This window comes from Leopardus geoffroyi, chromosome D2 (genome assembly GCF_018350155.1).
Source record: "Leopardus geoffroyi isolate Oge1 chromosome D2, O.geoffroyi_Oge1_pat1.0, whole genome shotgun sequence".
Classification (NCBI taxonomy): domain Eukaryota; kingdom Metazoa; phylum Chordata; class Mammalia; order Carnivora; family Felidae; genus Leopardus; species Leopardus geoffroyi.
The window spans coordinates 87,985,666-88,003,987 of NC_059334.1; the positions used below are offsets into that span (position 1 = coordinate 87,985,666).

The 18,322-nt window shown below is 59.1% G+C and overlaps 1 protein-coding gene across 3 annotated transcripts in view; it reads left to right on the forward strand.

Annotated features, from left to right (window-relative positions):
- The first annotated feature begins 3,483 nt into the window (after positions 1 to 3,483).
- Positions 3,484 to 18,322, forward strand: part of KNDC1 (kinase non-catalytic C-lobe domain containing 1) — a 67,188-nt gene continuing 52,349 nt past the window's right edge. Inside the window, exons 1-3 of one of the 3 annotated variants that reach the window (XM_045439334.1) lie at positions 3,484 to 4,124; positions 10,952 to 11,150; positions 11,708 to 11,766. In XM_045439334.1, the coding sequence (XP_045295290.1) occupies positions 4,023 to 4,124; positions 10,952 to 11,150; positions 11,708 to 11,766 (360 nt within the window). In that variant the 5' untranslated portion in view covers positions 3,484 to 4,022. The remainder of the gene's footprint in view (positions 4,125 to 10,951; positions 11,151 to 11,707; positions 11,767 to 18,322) is intronic. The other 2 variants (XM_045439333.1, XM_045439332.1) reach the window with 2 other exon arrangements.

Below are 18,322 nucleotides of genomic sequence, written 5' to 3' on the forward strand. Positions count from 1 at the left end.
CCAAAAGACTCCATACTGTAAAATGAACCCTATGGTCACGGGAAACAAAAGAAAATTTAAATGTTTTTGTTTCTTGAATATTTGTGGTGTTTTTAGGTCTATTTATTTATTTTGAGAGAGAGGGAGAGAGAATCCCGAGCAGGCTCCACAGTCAGCGCAGAGCCCGATGCGGGGCTTGAATCCCATGAACTGTGCGATCGTGACCTGGACGGAAATCAAGAGTCAGATGCTTAACTGACTGAGCCACCCAGGCGCCCCAGTTTATTCAATATTTGGTTTATGAAACACTACGTGCGTTTTTGTTGCAAAGACGTGTAATCGGGGTCTATAGACACTTTGAAGCATGAAAAGATATCACAGGAGGATACAATTCTGGCCACGGTTTGATGTCCGTAATTTAAGGGAAAATACTATGATGAAGATTTTGGACTGGTAAAGAACGCGTTTATGTGATTTCTTAAGTGACTGACATGTGGTATCGACACCTGGCTGGCACCGTCAGTGGAGCATGCGACTCTTGATCTCAGGGTCGTGAGTTCAAGCCCCATATTGGCCATAGAACCTACTTAAAAATAAAAGTGTAAAAAAGCAAAACCATTTTGGTATTTAGCTTCTTGGGTACATTGACAAGAGTAACAGCTTTATTTCAAAATATCAATATTTACCACACCAGAAATTACATTCTTTGCATTATTTACATTTGTGATTTCTTTAAAAATGTAAATGTTGACTTTGAAATGTTCAAACAGTTTGACAGCTTTTCAGAATTCATTTAGGGAAAGTGAGAGCCAGGACCCAGAAGACCCCACTCCGCTCACCTCGGCACGCAACCTGGCCATGCTGAGTGCCAACTGAGTGCCCCAAGACCCGAGCGAGCCCCCATCCGAAGGAGACGCCCAGCTCAGAAGGACAAGGCAGAGTCCTGCCAGTGTCTGTGTAGGACAAGGGCCCAGCAGTCAGCACAGAGCTTTGCAGGAAACAGCGTCCATCAGGGGTGTCCTGACCTGACGTTGACCAGGAGGGAGGTCCATGGAGGGCAGAGGCCAGAGGCAGGGAGGGCAGCTCAGGCCAGGATCTGCGCGGGTGGGGAGAGTCTTGTGGGAAAGTGAGGTGGGGCAGAGAGTGAGTAGAGAGGTCAGGGAAGGCCACTGAGAAGGCTGGGGCACCACCATGTCATGGCCTCGGACCTCTGACATCACCCCAGAGGCCTCAGGAAAAAGGCTGGGCATGGGCTGGGCACCCTGGGGTGGTGGCAGGGGCAGGCATGGAGGCCAAAACTGAGAGGCTATTCCAGCGGTCTGTTCGCGAGGGCTCTTGGCCCTGAGTTTGGAACTATCTTCGAGTGGACATCCAGGGGCCGCTGGGATGTCCTCACACCCAAGTGTGTCTCATCTGCTCTGGGAAGTGTCTAATCAGACTTGTTCTGGGGTCAAGAATCATGCCTCGTCCAACATTAACGGAGCATCTATTGTGTCTAAGGCACCAAAACACAGAGCCAACACCAAATCCTTCCTTGGACCAAAGCTGGCCACAAAAGCCGGCTCGTATGCAAACACTCGGACTGAGCAAGCTTCCGGGGGGGGGGGGGGGGGGGGGGGTGACATCACTCACTGAACAAGACCAATGACGACAAACTTTTAAACGAAGGAAGGATAGCAGTGTGGCCTCAGCCCCACGGGGGTCTTCCCACCCCCACCCCCTCCCCACCCCCGTCGGCTCCTCCCCTCAGCTGCTCCCCAGCCCCTCCCCCGGCCCCTCCCCCCAGCCCCAGCTCCTGCCCCCTCCTCCCCCCTCGGCTCCTCCCCCCGCCCCTCTCCCTCAGCTCCTCCCACCCCGCCCTGCCACTCCCCCTCAGCTCCTCCCCTGACCTCCCCGCGGCCCCTCGACCCCGCGCACCCTGGTCCGTCTCCTCCTCCGAGCAGCAGTCTGACCAAGGAGCCGGGAAGTGTCCACTAGGCGCCTTCAGGCTGCAACAGCCAAAGCTGAGTGAGCCGCATCAAAGCCTGTCCGTCACCCAAACTGCTCGCACCTCTTCCCGAGTAGACCGTGTGTCCTCAGACTCAGGACCGCTCCCCAGCTGTGGGATTATCTTTACCCTCCCAATCGGCGCCTCAGTCCCCACCCCTGACCCCTGGCCCAGGGGCGCAGCCACCGCGGAGCCAGGTGACAGAGCCCACATGCACCCCCGTGAGGTCCCTGCAGCCCGTGGGGGCGCACGGGGCACCTGCGCCGGGCGGCGGGTGAAGGGCGTCTCCAGCCCTCCGCAGGGGAAAGGGCGGCCAGGGGGAGCCCGCGGGCAGGGGGCTCAGCTCTGTGGACTGGGAGCCTGGAGCGGCCCGCCTGCCACCCTCTGCCTCCTTCTGAGGCCTGGGTGCTGCCCACTGGCCCCCACCGCACAGCTGCCAGCTGGCTTCTGCAGCTCCAGCCACCGCCACCCACCCCCCCCTGGCTGCTGCCCTGAGCTTCCCAGAACCCCCAGAAGTGGGGAGCGGCACCCACAAGTCTGCTTGACTTGGGTGGCTTCAAGGATCAGCATTTTGCCCCAGGTGAGGCCGGCCAGCACCCACCTGGCTGCCAGCTTGAGGCCTATTTCTTTGGTGACTCGGATGGCCCTCCAATGCTTGGGTATCACGTGCCAGGGCCCAGGGTCACAGTGACCTGACCTGGGCACAGAATGCTGGGAATCTGTGCCCCAGTGCCTGCTCGGACTTGGCAGGCCTTGCCACAACACCTGCCTCCTTCACGCGAGAATTTGGGGAGCACCCGCCGTGCACCTGGTGGGGGGGGGGGGCTGGGGGGGGGGTTGGCCACATGTGGAAACCCACAAGCCTGGCCAGTAGCACCTGCTCTCCTACCGGGGCTCTGGCCCAGAGCTCTGCTGGGAGCCGGGCGAGGACCACGTCCACCAGGGTAGTGAGACTGCCACCCACCCTCCCGTGGAAAAGGTGGTAGGGGGTGCTGTCTGGCCCTTTGCCCGGCTGTTTGCCAACCACAGGCCCCAGGTTGGGGCAAGGCTCACCCCGGTGCTTCGCAAAGTCCAGCCACTGGGCCACAAATGGGGCGACGGAGGGGTTAATCAGGAGGCAGCAGGACCGCCAAATTGTGGGGAGGGGCTGTGTGGCGTCTCCTACGCCCCCAGGCTGGCTGGGAAGGTGTGGATGAAGCTGTAATCCTGGGTCCGCACAAGCATCCAGGAGACCCTCACTCAAGCGAGGAGGCAAGGCCAGACCCCAAGCTGCCCAGACGGGCCCCCGCCGGATCTCCTGCCCCCTCACTCCCGTCTCCCCTCCCCCGCCCCCCCCCCCCACAACCGCGCGCCTCCGCAGCCGCCACCCCCAGCGGGGACTGCGGCAGCCGCGCCCCTGGGCGGCGGGGGGAGGAAAGGGGGGGGGGGCGGACGGAGGGTCCACGTCCCACCCAGAGCCCTCCTGGGAGTGGGCCACGGCCCTCGACCTCGGGGCCCCAGGTGGGCGCAGACCCAGGCAGCAGCCTGCGGTGGCGTCGCTGAGGACGCCGGCCACACGAGAGGCCCCGCCCCAAACGGTGCCAGCCGCGCACAGGCCGCCGGCTCCGTGCAGCTGCAGAAGCAGCCAGCGTCCCCGAGGAACAGAGTCCCCGAGAGCGCGCAGACCCCAGTCGCGCCCAAGCGCCCGCCAAAGTGAGCCCGGCCTGGCGAGTGCCGGGACCCCCGGTTCCTCCCGGACACCCCGTCCCCCGCTCGGGTGACACTGCGGCAGGCGCGCGGGCGGCGCGCCGAGGGCGGGGCCGCGGGGGGCGGGCGCGTTGCCATGGCGGCGGGGCGCGCGTAGCCGGAGCCGGAGCCAGAGTCCAAACCGAAGCCCGAGCCCGGCCGCGCGCGGAGCCGGAGTCCAAACCGGAGCCCGAGCCCGGCCGCGCGCGGAGCCGGGCGCAGGGCCCGCGGGAAGGCCCAGGCCGGACGGGCGCGGCGGGGCAGGGGCGCCGGCCGGAGCGCGAGGCCCCAGCGCTGGCCGAGTCCGAGGCGCCCCCCGCGCGCCCGCACGATGCAGGCCATGGACGCGGCCGTGGCGGATTTGTACGAGGAGGACGGCAAGGACCTAGCGGGCTACGACTTCGAGCCGCTCCCCACTCTGCCGGAGGACGAGGTGAGCCCGGGCGCGGTGAGCCCCGCCTCCCCCCACCTGCTCCTAGGGAGAGTCCGGGGGAGGGTGCCCCCGCTCCCAGGACCCCTGCCCCTGGCCCAGGTCTTGGAGGCCGCTCTCAACAACGCCCGGTCAGCCTTAACATTTTCGCTTTGAGAGGACAGGACCCTTGGAATGTCAGCCCCACGGGACAGCAGTGGGTGGGTGGTCACTGAAGAAGTTGGGTCCTTCCGCGGTGAGGGTGGGGGCTCCTGATTATAAACGTTGGATGGATGAGTGTGGGGTGGGGCGTCGTGAGCGGGAGGGGGTGGAGCACTGTCCTCCTCCCTGCCGGCACCCTAGGAGGTCAGTGGGGGGCACTGGCCAGCAGAGCGCAATCAGGCCGGCCTGCTCAGGAGCTGGGTGGGGGGGCGGGGGAGCCCCCGGGACTGAGGGCTGCTGCCCGCACAGAGAACAGCAGAGGCCTCCGCCCAGCATCCCGAGTCCCGAAGCATCCCCCCTCCCAAGGCTCAGAGGGACCAGCAGTCTCTGCCACATAGAGCTTCTGGTCATTAACTGGACAGGTGCCCACAGAACCGATTTGCCTGCACCTCTTGCTTCCCCACGGCACCCGCAGGCTGAGGCCTGGGGCCAAATCAACAAGCCGGGTCCCTCCATGTGATAGGTGGCCCCCCGAGAAGGCAGCCACTCCCAGGAAGACCCAAGGCTCTGGGGTCTTGGCAAAGGAGGGCCTTCCAAGCCTCCAAGCAGGCAGATGCCCCAATCCCTGGGCTTCTGTGCTCACTGTGGAGGGATCCTGGCATCATGCAACCATCCACGGAACGGGCTGTAACCGGCATGTTGCTGATGAGGACCCTCCAGTGCCCACGTGGGCGAGACTGGTGGCCAAGGGTTAGACACGGCCACCACCCTCCTAGAGCAGATAAGGGGGTTCCTGAGGACCTAGCCACAGCCCCTAGGGCCCTCTGCCTTCTGCCTGCCATCCCCCCACACACACTTTTGCAAGAAGGCTGGCTGTTAAGGGCAGGGTTCATGACATGGTGGCCCTGTCCTTCTGGGGAGCAGAGCCTGCCATGGGAACCCTGTGGCTGGCCTGCCAAGAGCCGCTGAGGCCGGACCCGAGGGTTGGTGTGCACCCCCCCCCCCCCCGCCCGCCATGGTGGCCTGGATTTGGTGAGAGACAAGGCTGCAGAGAGGGAAAGCTAGAGAATAAATAAACCTCTGGGCATTTCCATGGCTTTGATGCAAAAAGAAAGGGTGCGCCCAGCCCACAGTCTTCAATATCTCCCCCAGAGGACACATTTCAGTGTGTCTGTTAGAAGACTCACCTCCTAAGTCACCATCCAAAGCAGATGGAGAACGTGGCTCTTTGTATCAGCGACCCCATCCTTTTAGGGCCTCCTTTGTGCCCTGTGGCTGGTGCCAAACAAACAACAGCAGAGCCGGGATTCAGAGCCAGAGCCGGATCCCCGCCCACGGTCTGTATCCCCGTGGCCCTGCTGCCTTCGCTGGGTTGGAGGGTTCCCTGGTGCCCCTCTGGGTTGGAGCAGCCCCCTAGCTGTGCACAGTGCATACGGCTGCGGGGTTCCCATCGTCCTGTGACCAAGGCCTCGGATGAAGTGGGATGCCACTGGGTTAGTAGCATCCATTGGGAAAGCTCAGATGAGCCCTTCAAACTTCCTTCACCTTTTGGGGGAGACAGGCACTGTCTTTGGGCATGCTCCCGTAAAATAGGAAGCCTGTCCAGCTCAAGCCTTGGAGCCAGACCAATGTCCTGTGCCTGTGAACACACCTGATCCAGACTTTATGCTTCCTGCATACATTCAACTCGGTTGGTGTTGAAGGTTTTCAATCCCCATCAGGGTCGTGTGACTGCACCTGCTAACATTATGGCATCAGGTTGCACCTGAAAAGCCATCCCGTGTAAGGTGAGGGGGTAGCCAGACTGCAACATCACCCATACTGACGGAGACCCCGGAAAGAGCCAGGACAGAGAAGACACGGGGCATCTTCTCACCCACGGAGGGGTGGTGGGTGCCAGACCCAGGACACGGACAGACTGCACAAGACATGGGAATTCACCATTTTCATAGCTGATTATAACAGCAGACTGCACGACAGGCCAGGACTCCCCACGAGCCCCAGGGAATGTCCTTCCCTGGTTGTAACCCCAGGGAAAATCCAAATGGCCAGTGAACACATGAAAAATGTTTGGCTTCATCAATATCGAGGAAGCCAAAATACACTGCCGTGAACACCTGTCCGCGAGTGCTAGGTGGCAAGAACTGAAAGACCGTATGGTGGCCACGTCAGCAGGGACAGGCATGGTGGCCGACCCCCTTGCTGGTGGCAGTGTCCCAGCGCTTCCACTCTGGGTGTGTGCCCCGGAGGGTTCTCTCAGCTGCAAACCCCCCGGGCCCGTGGTGAGCGGGCCTGAGGCCCTGGGGGCTGTCGCCCCACCTGTCCCGCTGCACCGGTCGCAGCAAAGGTCAGGATGAGGGACCAGGCAGAGCAGCGGCTGCCGGAGGGGCAGATGCCAGGCCTTCTGGAGGCAGGTGATGTCGCCTTCAGGAGCCTCCAGGGGACAAGGACAGGGCAGACTTGGAGGTGAGGTTGGCACCGGGGCAGGGCATCTCCGGGTTTCTAGACTTCCCTGCGGTGTAGGGGGCTTTCCTATCCCTTCCAGGTTCTGTGAGCATCTCCCCAGCATCCATGCACTGGGCACCAGGCTGGGCCCAGGGATGTGAAGGTGGGTGGGGGGCAGCCTGGAGGCACCCACGGCTGTGGGTGCCCTGTGAAGAAACAGATATTCCCACTGGGCCCTCCGGGTCCACGTGATGACCCCACCCAGACGACACAGAGCAGCAGGCGACTGGGGAGGTGAGGAGAGCTTCGTGCTGGGTGACAGTCCAGAGTTGGAGGGGGGCGCTTTAGGGCAAGCACCCCCAACGGGGTACTATGCAGACCTCCCCAGCTTCCTCCAAGCTGCCAGCAGGCCCCGAGATTGTCCACAAGTGTCCTCAGCAATGATTTGGGTTTCTGTTGGGGGTTCCCATCACGATGCTCTAGGGTTGAGAAAAGTAACATACGAGAGTATGTTTGAAATGGACAATAACCGTCCACGGTCCCTGTGGGTCCCCACGTAACCCCGACTCACAGGGTTATCTCTGATGGGATGGGGGGGGGGTCTTCGAGGCACAGAAGCTCCTGGATAGACCCACTTTGCTCTAACCAGACAAGGGTGGTCAGGTGGGAAGCCAGCCCTGCCCTGTGGCTGGCGAGGGGCTTCCCTGGGGACCAGCCTCCCTGAGGAGTGCCCCTCCTCCCAGCCTGGACAAGACAGGGGGGTTTGTGTCTGCACAATCGCTAGGGAAGGACAGCTCACAGGCCTGCTCACAGCCGAGGCAGCACCTTGCTGGCCAACAGTGAGGGGTGGGGTTCCAGGCCCTGTGGGCTCTACTGGGTTTTGAAGAACTTTCTGGGCCTGCGCTGAAGTCTGTGTCTGTACCCGAGAGGTAGAGCCACCAGAGGCTGCCCAGCAGCGACAAGGTCATGTCACGCTGGCAATGTCAGGGGACGGCTGCGGTGTGGGAGGCCACGAACCCTCCGGCCTGTCACAGGCCCTCACGGGTGCGGGTCTGTGGCTGCACTGGACGGGGGACTACAGACAGGCATCAGTGGGAGCTGCGGCCGGTGTTTCTGTTCCCAGCCCGTCACCTCCTTCCGAAACGTTGCCGCGGCCAGTGGAGCCGCGAGTCCTGCCCTGGGGCCCATGGTATCCGGATCCGGGCCCACCTGGCAGCAAGGCTCAGAGCCCACAGGACCTGGAGATGGGCACAGACGTGCAGGACGCCCACGTGGCTCTTGTCTGTCAAGGTGGCCGGGGGGCTGGTGGGGACGTGCGCTGAGGGAGCAGAGTGGCTGGCACGGGCTTCCCCGTCTCTCACCCCTGCCCGGCCCATTAGCCAAGCCTCAGCCCTTCTGCCCTCCTTGGGCCGTGGATTCAGGCAAGGGAGGGTCATTCCAACAGCCAGGGCCGGAGCAGGCGGAACGGAAGGGTGGGTGGCAGGCCCCAGAGGACAGGTGACCAGGGAGGCCGTGGGTCAGGGTCCCCCAGCACTTGGTGACCCCCCGCCACCGTTCTGGTGTAACGGAGCCAGCGGCACATCTCAGCCCCACCCTGGAACCGTGTGTCAGCTGAATCGTGCCTTCCCATTGCAACAGCTGGGCTTTGGAGGGGCCGAGGGCATCTTGTCCGCGAGTGGCAGCTTCCGCCGTGTGCCGGAAGCAATGACCCACGGAATCCACCCCGTAAAGTCGCACAGAGAATCTGCCCCCCACCGTTTAGATGATCCCACCGTGAACAGGCACTGGGGGTTAGGGGCCTCCCCGCTCACGGGGCATCTTCCAGCTGGGCCGGGGGCCCTCGACCCGAACAGGAAGTCAGGCTCTGGGCCGTGAGATGCCCCCGGGGAGCCACCCGACCTGGGCTCCCTTCTCCTGGCAGCACATTCAGTCAACACCCGCACGAGCTGGTGCCTGCAGCCTGTGCAGACACCGCGAGCACAGCATCAACAAGGTGCCTGCGGTGGGGACCGGCTCACGCTCGCGCCGTGGGCTTCGTTCTCCTCAGGAGCGTAAACCCAGGCTTTGGGTTGTTGGTTAGTGTGTGTCTACTTGTGTGGTCGCGTGCATGTGCGTGTGCACGCGTGTGTGCTGTGTGTGCACGTACACGCTGCCAAGACGCCTCTTTAACGAGGCCCCACGAGCATCACTGGGCTCTCCTGCGTCCTGGGGAGCCCACGTGCTGCAGCGAGGGCCCTAGACTGAGCCAGATCAGACAGACCTTTCATCCGTGGACCTCAGAGGCTGGGAAATTCAGATTTTCCGGTTTGCCAGCCTCCTCCACGCCCGAGTCTAATCCTGTGCTCTGCTTTGTGCCCTCATTCTCCTTTGAAAACTCCCAGACCACCTTCATCACAGGGCTGCACGCATTTCTGGAACCTGGCTGGCAGCTCTGACTTGGATGTGGGTGAACCCCGTGGCCCCGTCTTCTTGAACCAGCTTCCAATGGGCTGGCTGCCCTTCTTCCCTCATCCATCTACCCCACAGAAAGAGCTGGAAGGGCCTGGGGAGTGACGTGGAGGCCTGTGCTGAGCTCTGAGGAGGAAGCAGATGGTGGGGTGTGCCAACTCACGTGGGCACAGGCAGCCCAGGCCCGGGTCCCCTCCTGTCACCCGCACTGCTGAACCCCAGAGGTTTGGCCAAGGTGCCCATGGGGGCCACTCCCTGATTTTTCTTTCTTCTTTCTTTCTTTCTTTCTTTCTTTCTTTCTTTCTTTCTTTCTCTTTCCTTCTTTTTCTTTCTTTGTTTCTTTCTTTCTCTTTCTTTCCCCCTTTTCCTTTTTTCTATGTTTCTTTCTTTCCTTTCTTCTCCTTTCTTTCTTTCTTTCTTTCTTTCTTTCTCTTTCTTGGCTTAAACTCTTTTCCCCTTTGTCTGTGGTTGTGGGGATTCCTTGCAATACAAATGGGGGAAATTCAAGGGCAGGAGCTAGGAGACTTTCCAGGCCCGGAGGGCTTGGCCACACGGGGAGAACACTCCTGTATGCTGGGAGGGGTGGGCAGCTGAGGCTGGAGAAGGAGGGGGCTCCGTCTCTCTTCTACACCATCTCCCCCACCCTCCACCTCCTCTCCTGACCCCACGCACATGCTTCCTGCAGGCTCCAGCTCCCAGCCTGGCTCCCTCAGCTCCTCCCTCCCGAGGGCCGGGGGAACACAGTCCCACAGACACACAGAGGTGACTAGGGCATTGAACAGCAGGCCAGATGAGGGCCTCGAGATCCAAGGTGTCTGACGTGTGGCAGTGTGTGTGTGCACGCTCAGGGTGCACGTACGGGTCTGAGTGTGTGCATACAAGTATGTTGTGCACGTGTGAGGGTGTGTATGGCGTATGTGTGAATGTATGTGGGTGTGTGTGACTCGGGATCGCACAAGTGTGCATTTAAGTGAAAGTATGGGTTCTGAGCGTGCGTGAGACTGTGTGGCATATGCCTGACCACTGAGGACACGTCAACTCATTTTATGAGCGTGTTGGTACATGTGTGACTTGCATGTGTGCATGTGAGTGCACATGTTGGTGTAAACCCTCGTGCGAGGTGTGTGCGTGTCTGGCAGCGTGCAGGTGTCCGACGTGCATACGTTCGCAGTGCGTGTGTGCGTGCTGGTGACGTAGTCACAGCGGAGTCTGGTCAGATGTGACGCCGAGCCCAGCACAGGGAGGCCTGGGGTCTGGCCTGCAAGAGGAAGCCCCTTGACCTGGGTCCTCCGTGCGCCGCCTGGAGCACCTGCTCTGCCACGGGCTTCCCGCACACCGTGCATCTGTACGCGTCGGCTCGTCTCCACCGGTGCCCACGTCTTGCTTACGACCCGAAAGCCCTCGGCGTGCCCACCGAGCCGCGGGTGGTGAGCCTGTGGGCCGGGTGCCTCCGCCGGGGGGCTGTGGGGCGGCCAGAAATTCTGGGACAAAGAACTAGGTCCCGACCGCAGGAGCCACACCTGTTCCCGATGATATGCTGGTCATTTTGCCAAATACTCTGTGGCTTCTGGCATCCGGGGGACGGTGGGCTGGGTGACGTTCTGGGTTTGTTGTTTCTCCTTAAAAAGCCTTCGCCTACAACCCCGTTTCTGACGTAAAGTGAAACGTCGCCGCGTGCTGTCTGCCTCCCCGGAATCGGTCTCGACGTGGGGGTGCCGGGCCTTCCCTGGGGAGGGGGCCCCGAGGCGGCCTGGGCCCGTCCCCAGACCCGTCTCAGCCGCGGCCTGTCTTGGCAGGAGAACGTGTCCCTGGCCGACATCCTGTCGCTGCGGGACAGCGGCCTCAGCGAGCAGGAAGCGTGGGCCGTGTGCCTGGAGTGCAGCCTGTCCATGAGGAGCGTTGCCCACGCGGCCATCTTCCAGACCCTCTGCATCACGCCCGACACCCTGGCTTTCAACACCAGCGGGAACGTGTGCTTCATGGAGCTGCTCAGCGGTGAGCCCGGGGCAGGGCGGCGGGGGTGGGCCGCGGAAGGTAGCTTGGGGGCACAGCGTGGACACGGGCGCCCCGGGCTGGCCCAGAGCAACAGAGCCCAGGCCTCCCTGGTCCCCTGGTGAGATCTCCAGCCCCGAGGACCGCTGAGGGAGAAGGAGGCGGGAGGGCCCTCGTGCACGGTTCACGTGGTCCCCGCAGGGACGAGCCCGGGGCTGCCAGCTCCGAGGCATCCGGCCCTGCCGGCCAACAGGGAGTGCACGTGCAGAGGGCATCGTAGCGGGCACCGGAGGCCACCTGACATCTGCCTCCAGTGTTCCCGTGGCCTCCCCTCCCCGCCACTGTGCTCTTGGGACCGTTTCCCCACACGTAACAGTGAAGAGTGAGGTTCTCCCTCTCAACCGCTGTTTCCTCAGGGACGCGGGGACAGAAGGGGGTCGGGAGAGAGCCATCGGCCCCCAGGAAGCAGGAGGCGACGCGCCTCCCTCCGGGCTGGCGGGTCTCTCTTCACCCTGGGCGTTGTGGGCGTGTGACCAGAGCCTTCTCTCTTCCGCCCCCAGATGACCCCGAGGGTGCCTTTGTTCCCCCGGAGTTCGATGTGACCGGGAACACCTTTGAGGTGGGTGGCCGGGCCGCTGGGGCTGAGGCACCTCTGTGCAGGGTCGGGGGGGCTGTCTTGGGACACCCACCTTTGTCAGACTCAGGGTCCCGATGGGGCAGCTCGGCTCTGGTGATGGCTTGCTGTCCGGATGCGCGCTTGTCATGACAGCTGTAGAGTGTGTCTCCCGAGTGCGAATTTGCTAGATTGAACTTGCTAAAAGCGTCTGGAACTGGCAGCGGCGGCTGGCGGGGGGTCATGGTTTCTGGGGGAGATTAGCGGAGGGTGGGTCGTGGCGCCCAGAGGAAACACGTGGCCTCTGAAGCATCAGTCCCCAGCGGGAGCAGCAGCCACAGCAGGCTGCCGTGGGCCAGCATCACCAAGGCCCCCCGGGCCCCGCCCCCCGATCCTTGGAACGGACTCCGGGGCCCTGCCGTGTGCCGGTGCGGGAGGTCCGGGTCGGGCACGAAGGAAGGGCTGGAGAGCCCAGCTTTCCGCAGAGCCCCAGCCCCTAAGACAGCGGAGAAAACGAGATCACTTGCCAACAAGTAAGTGTTTACTTACAAACTCAAAACTGTAGATGAAAACACATTGGCTTAGTGACATTAGGTTACGTTTTCACCCCCAAATGAGAGTTTTAGGATTGGCTCCTCCTATGCTCAATTTTCCTTTAAAATAAGCCGGAACCCAGCCCCTCGCTGAGAGGCCCTTGTCCCAGCTCCGCTGGCAGCAGGACGCAGGCCCGAGTCGCTGGTGGGTCAGGTCCCTGGCTTCCCTGAAGGGTCAGCACCAGGCCCACGTGCCCTTCTGTTTGTGGCCGTACCCGTCCCTGGTCTGTGCACAGGCTTCTGCCTTTTCACTGCATCTTTAATGTTTATTTTATTTTATTTTATTTTATTTGAGAGATAGATAGAAAGAAGGAACAGGGGAGGGGCAGAGAAAGAGGGAGACACAGAATCAGAAGCAGCTCTAGACTCTGAGGTGTCAGCACAGAGCCTGACGCGGGGCTCGAACGCACGGACTTCGAGGTCCTGACCTGAGCTGGAGTCAGATGCTGAACTCACTGAGCCACCCGGGCGCCCCTTCGCTGCATCTTTAGAACCGGACCGGACACGACACTAAAGCCCAGAAAGTAGTGATGTCCTCCGCCCCCGCCCCCGGTCCGCCGGCCAGGCTCCTGCCCTCCTTCCCTGTCCCCTCGCGGTTCTGTGCCTAAAAGCAGTTATCGTTTCGTTCGCGCTGTTTTTAACATTCTAAAACGAGCATCAGCTGCGATGCGTGCCACCCTCTGGAACTTCCTTTCACGCGCTTCCGCGAAGGTTCATCGGACCACGCGCGCTGTCACTGTCACCCCTGTGGAGTAGCGAGCCTCTCCGTGGGTCTGGGCCGCAGCTCCTCCGGGGCGTGAGCCCAGCGACGCGGCGGCCACACGTGCGCTCCGGCCGCCCGCGGGCCCGTCTCCTCGTGCTTTTCTTCAGAGTCTCACCGTCTTGCCGGGACCGTAAAGGTCTCGTCTGTAACTTGTCTTCCCACCGTCTTTAAGGCAGCGAGCGGCTCTCAGCCTCTTTGGCTCTCGGGACCCCTTTACGCCCCTGCAAATCGCAGAGCAGCCAGAGCCAGAGAGCTTCTGTTTGTGCGGGTTATGCCTACCGGTCCGTGGTGTAGACGTGGTGCAGTCTCAGGGCTGAGACGTGGGAAGCGGTTACCTAGTAATTCACTTAAAAATAGCAATAAACTGCTGCCTGTTGACACACAGGACGTATTTCTATTAGCGATAGCAGCATTTTCCCAAGAAAACAGTGAGAAGAGTGGGGCTGTTTCACACATCTGCAAGCCCCGTAGCGCCCTGCTCTGTGGAAGCCAGCGTGGTTTCCACGGCGGCGTGCGGGTGTACCCCGGAGGGTCCAGGGTGCGCTCGGACCGCACGACACGGAGGCGGCAAAGAGCATGACCCGGTCACCCTGAAAACCGTGCGCCCCAGGAGGGGCCCCTTGGAGGTCTCCTGCCTTGGTATAATCTCCTCTCAGCCTTAATATAGTCAAATTTATTCATGTGTTCTCTCGTTGTTAGTACTTGTTGTGCCTTAAGAACCCTCGCCACCCCCGAGGTCTAACAGAGACGTGCTCATAATTTCTCCATAATTGACTTTTTTCTGTAGCTGAGGTAAGGGCCCAGTTTTATGCGTTTCCCTGTGGATACCCGCTCCTGGACCTGCCAACCCCGATGCTGGCCACAGCCGCTGTGCGCCCAGCTCTGGACAGCAGGGTGGGCTTCCCGGCCCCTGGCCCAGACCCAGCCCTCCCGGCTGGGCACCCGCTCCTGTCCTCTTCCAAGTGTTCTGACTCTGCTCAGCCTTCACTCTTGCCCGTCAATCTGAGAATTAGCTATCAGGTTCCACAAAATCCTCTGCTGAATCAAGGGGCGTCTGGGGGGCTCAGTCGGTTGGGTGTCCAACTCTTGGTTTCGGCTCAGGTCACCATCCCGCTGTTCATGGGATCAAGCCCCACGTTGGGCTCTGTGATGACAGCACGGAGCCTGCTTGGGATTCTCTCTCCCTGTCTCTCTACCACCCCCCCCAACTCTCTCTCTCTCTCAAAATAAATAAATAAACATTAAAAAAAACACCTCTATTGAATCTGTCAGTCACTCTGGGGAGAATTCGGTCATTATAAGTTCTCCATAAACACTTCTTCCTTTTCATTTATTTAGATCTCAGTAACATTTTTTCACTGTAGGAGTCTTGAATATCACTTATTAGTTTATGCTCTGGAACTGGATATTTTCTGCTTCTATTCTAAATTGATGGTCATCTTGTCATTGCATTTTTCTGCTTGTCTGTTGCTGCTCTTTGGAAACGCAATTCACTTATCGTCTCAATCTTACGTCCATCCACCTTGCTAGACTCGTTCGTTATTTCCCATAACTTACAGATTCTTTAGCTTTTCTGTCTCACTGACCAGGTCACCAGCCCGTGCAAAGGTTTTGCATCACGTGTCCCTTGTCATCCTGCTCTGTGCCCACAGGAGCCGCAGCAAGGTGCCAGGTAGCACAGTGTAGCGGGCCCGCATCCTGCCTCGGGGACACGGGGCTCAGAAAGTGCTGTCTCTCCCCTTCTGGGGGGGGAAGCCAGGGTGGCGTTTGCTACGTGCCTGCCCTCTGTGCCACGTCCTATCACGGATGTACCTTAGGTTTTACGAAAATGTTTCTGCACCCTTTGAACTGATCATTGAGGTTTTTAATACTTACGCATGTATTTTCTAATGTCAATTCATCCTTTCCTGCTTAGACAAACCAGGCCAGCTGTCTTATCTTCTTGGTGCACCGTTGCACTGGATCTGCTGGTGCTTACTCTGGGGTTTCGTGCCGTTTCCGACTGGTACTGGGGGCAGGGCCCTCTCAGTCTGTGCGAGCGCCCCTGCCCCTGCCTGGGAGGGTTTATGCAACAACAGGGCGCACTGCTCCTGGAGGGCTGGTCCCACTTACTTATGGGGCCACCTGTTCCCTTTGAAGGAAGTTCTTTCAGTGCTGCTCAATTTTTAACAGTTACAGGGTCCATCTGTTTTGTATTTCTCATTGAATCAGCTCTCTGGTAAGCTGAGTATTTCTGAAATGTACCCATTTTTAATTGTTTTTTTTTTCAACGTTTATTTATTTTTGGGACAGAGAGAGACAGAGCATGAACGGGGGAGGGGCAGAGAGAGAGGGAGACACAGAATCGGACACAGGCTCCAGGCTCTGAGCCATCAGCCCAGAGCCCGACGCGGGGCTCGAACTCACTCACGGACCGCGAGATCGTGACCTGGCTGAAGTCGGACGCTTAACCGACTGCGCCACCCAGGCGCCCCTTTAATTGTTTTTTAAGTCATCGGCGTTTGGTTGTAGACTGTCCCTTCTTAGTCCCTGCACTGTCTGTGGGACACTGGATAATTTAAATTCTCTTCCCTTGCACTTGTCAGTCGCACTGGGGGGTTTTACTTTGTTAGTTTTTTCAAAGAGCCCACTTTATACCACATGATCTTTCCTGATGTGGTTTCATTTTCGTTTTCGACTGATTCTGCTCTCCTTTCCATTCTCTTTTCCTTGTTTTGAGTTTGGTAAGTATTCCTTCTCTAAAATAAGTTGGACACTCAGCTCGTCTGTCTTCAGCCTATCTTCCTTTCTAATATGAACATTTATATCCAAGGCTATGAACTGCCCTCAAAACATGGGTTTAGCTGCATCCTGCAAGCTTTGCCTTGTAGCATCTGCAGTATTTTCTACTTCTAAGTATTTCTTTTAATTCCCACTGGGATTTCTTCTTTAGCCTATGAGTTGTTTGGCAACAAGAATGGGTTGAGTTTTTTCTGCCTTTTTTTGAGGTGTAATACACATACAGAAACACACATGTCACAAGCCTGGCAGCACCCTATGGGGTGCAGGGCCAGGTGGGTCCATGATAGAGTCCACAACCCAGCCTGTCCACAGTGACAAGCAGGGTTCCCAAGTCTTCAATGCTTCACATCTCTAGAATCTTCCTATAATGAAAAGTCTTGTTTTCTGAGTTATCTTAATTCCCAATGGGCGATAGGTGATTTTCTTTGTTTTTCCGTCCATGGAGCAAACAATCCTTCTTACCTGACACGTGAAAGGGGCCTGCAGAGTGCACTGATGCCTTGGTCCCAGTGTTTGCACGGGCCCATGCATCCCCCATCAGCCCTGTGATTCCAGGGTCTCTGTTCTCCTCTTGTATTAGCTTCATGCTGGTGCCTGTTCCTGGGGCTGTCAGAACATCCCTAAGCGTCACATCTGGAGACCCCAGGAATGACTGCACATGTCACGTGGGCTCGTCAGGTCTCCCCAGGCACCTGTTCCTGCTTGCGTCCTGGGGTGGCAACCCCCTGCCCATAGGAACCATGGTGGCAAATGTGTTTTCTTAGTGCCACTGCTGCCGTGACACCAAGACGCCTCTGGCCCTGACCTCTGTGTCTCTGCACTATTGCGCGGGTGCAGCCCGTTGGACCACTTGCTGGCCATGTCAAGACTGAGCCCATCCTCTTGCCCACCGCATGCCTTCCAGACCTCTAGTTGGCACAGCTCATGCTGCTGCCCACCAGCCCCTGCCGGCCTGGTCTTGCCCCCACATCTGCCCCAGAGAGAGGACAAAAGATAAGTAGCAGTCCTCAAGTCCTCATACTGAATTCCCCCTTGTGACCCTACCCCACCACCCACCCACTGCTGGGCTGACCCCTCAGTCTCCCTAAAACCCAAGATGCATGGAAGCTGGCCCTCCTGGGACCATCCTCTGAACATCTCAACCCTTGCTCAGGAAACCCCAGAGATGGGCTAGCTTCCAAAAGCTAAAACTATGACCCATGGCCAACATTCAAGGCCTGCCCCAGGCAAGCCCCCAACTGCTACAGGAGTCTTCTCTGGACCTTATCACCCTGAGTATGTTCGGGTTCCAGTGGAGCCTAGCCAGGGTGACCTCAACATCTGCCACCCACTATTACTGCCCACTGCCATTTGTCCACAGACATGTATGTCAGGCCTCACAGTGAACAGAACAGATGGGCTCCTGCCTCACGGGAGTCATGGTCCTTCACAGGGGATAGACTTGATGTAGGCAGGGGGCTGGGTCCTGAGAGAGGAGAATGGGGCCTTTCAAGGAGATGACAGGGTCCCCAGCCAGGTCAAAAGTCCCTGGAGGCCACTCTATGAGAAAGTGATATTCAGGTTGGAACCTGAAGGGTGAGTAGGGTTCACCAGATTGAGACCTGGGAGGGGCTTCCAAGACCGAAGGAAGTGTGCAAAAATGCTTGAGTGGCAAAGATGCTGATATTGGCCAGCATGTCATGGACAGCGTCATCCAACAACCAATAAGAAGTTTATTTGCTGAGTTATTGTCAAACTAAAAGATATGGAATGATGGATGAGTGGATGGATGGATGTTTGGGTGGGTGGGTGGGTGGATGCATGGATAGATGTGTAGATGGATGGATGGATGGATGGATGGATGGATGGATGTGTGGGTGGGTAGATGGATGACCATAGACAGGTGGTTGGATAGATGGGTACCAGTGTTCCTGAAGGGAAATAGGGAGTGGTAAAGGCAGAAGCAGATACCCTGGCCTTGCAGGCACAGAGACGGGTTTTATTCTCAGAGCTGTGATGAGGGTGGTGGGCAGAACTGCACCCCCACAGCTCATAGTCCCGGCTGGAGTCCTACAGGGAAGGCCTCATAGGGTTTGCCTCTCCTTCTACCCCAAGTATTAGCAACCAGCAAGGTCCCTAAAACAAGGCATCTGCCCGAGTCCTTGAAGCCCCTTGACTTAAGTTTGGCCCCTTCAGGAAGCCCTGGACACTGGCTGTGTGGGACCCCAGGCAGGGGCCCCGGGGTGTGATCGACATGGTCAGTGTGTGAGAAGAGAGAGAAGGCTGCCCTCTTCTTGGGGACCAGGGCTGGGAGTTCCAATGTCTTCTGTGAGAGGTGGGGTAGTGGCCCAGCGGCCCAGCTTTGGGCATGGGGAGAGTGGATGGATTTGGGAGTCATCAGTGCAGCTCAGCCATGTGCATGGGGGCCCAAGCGAGCAGCGGGATG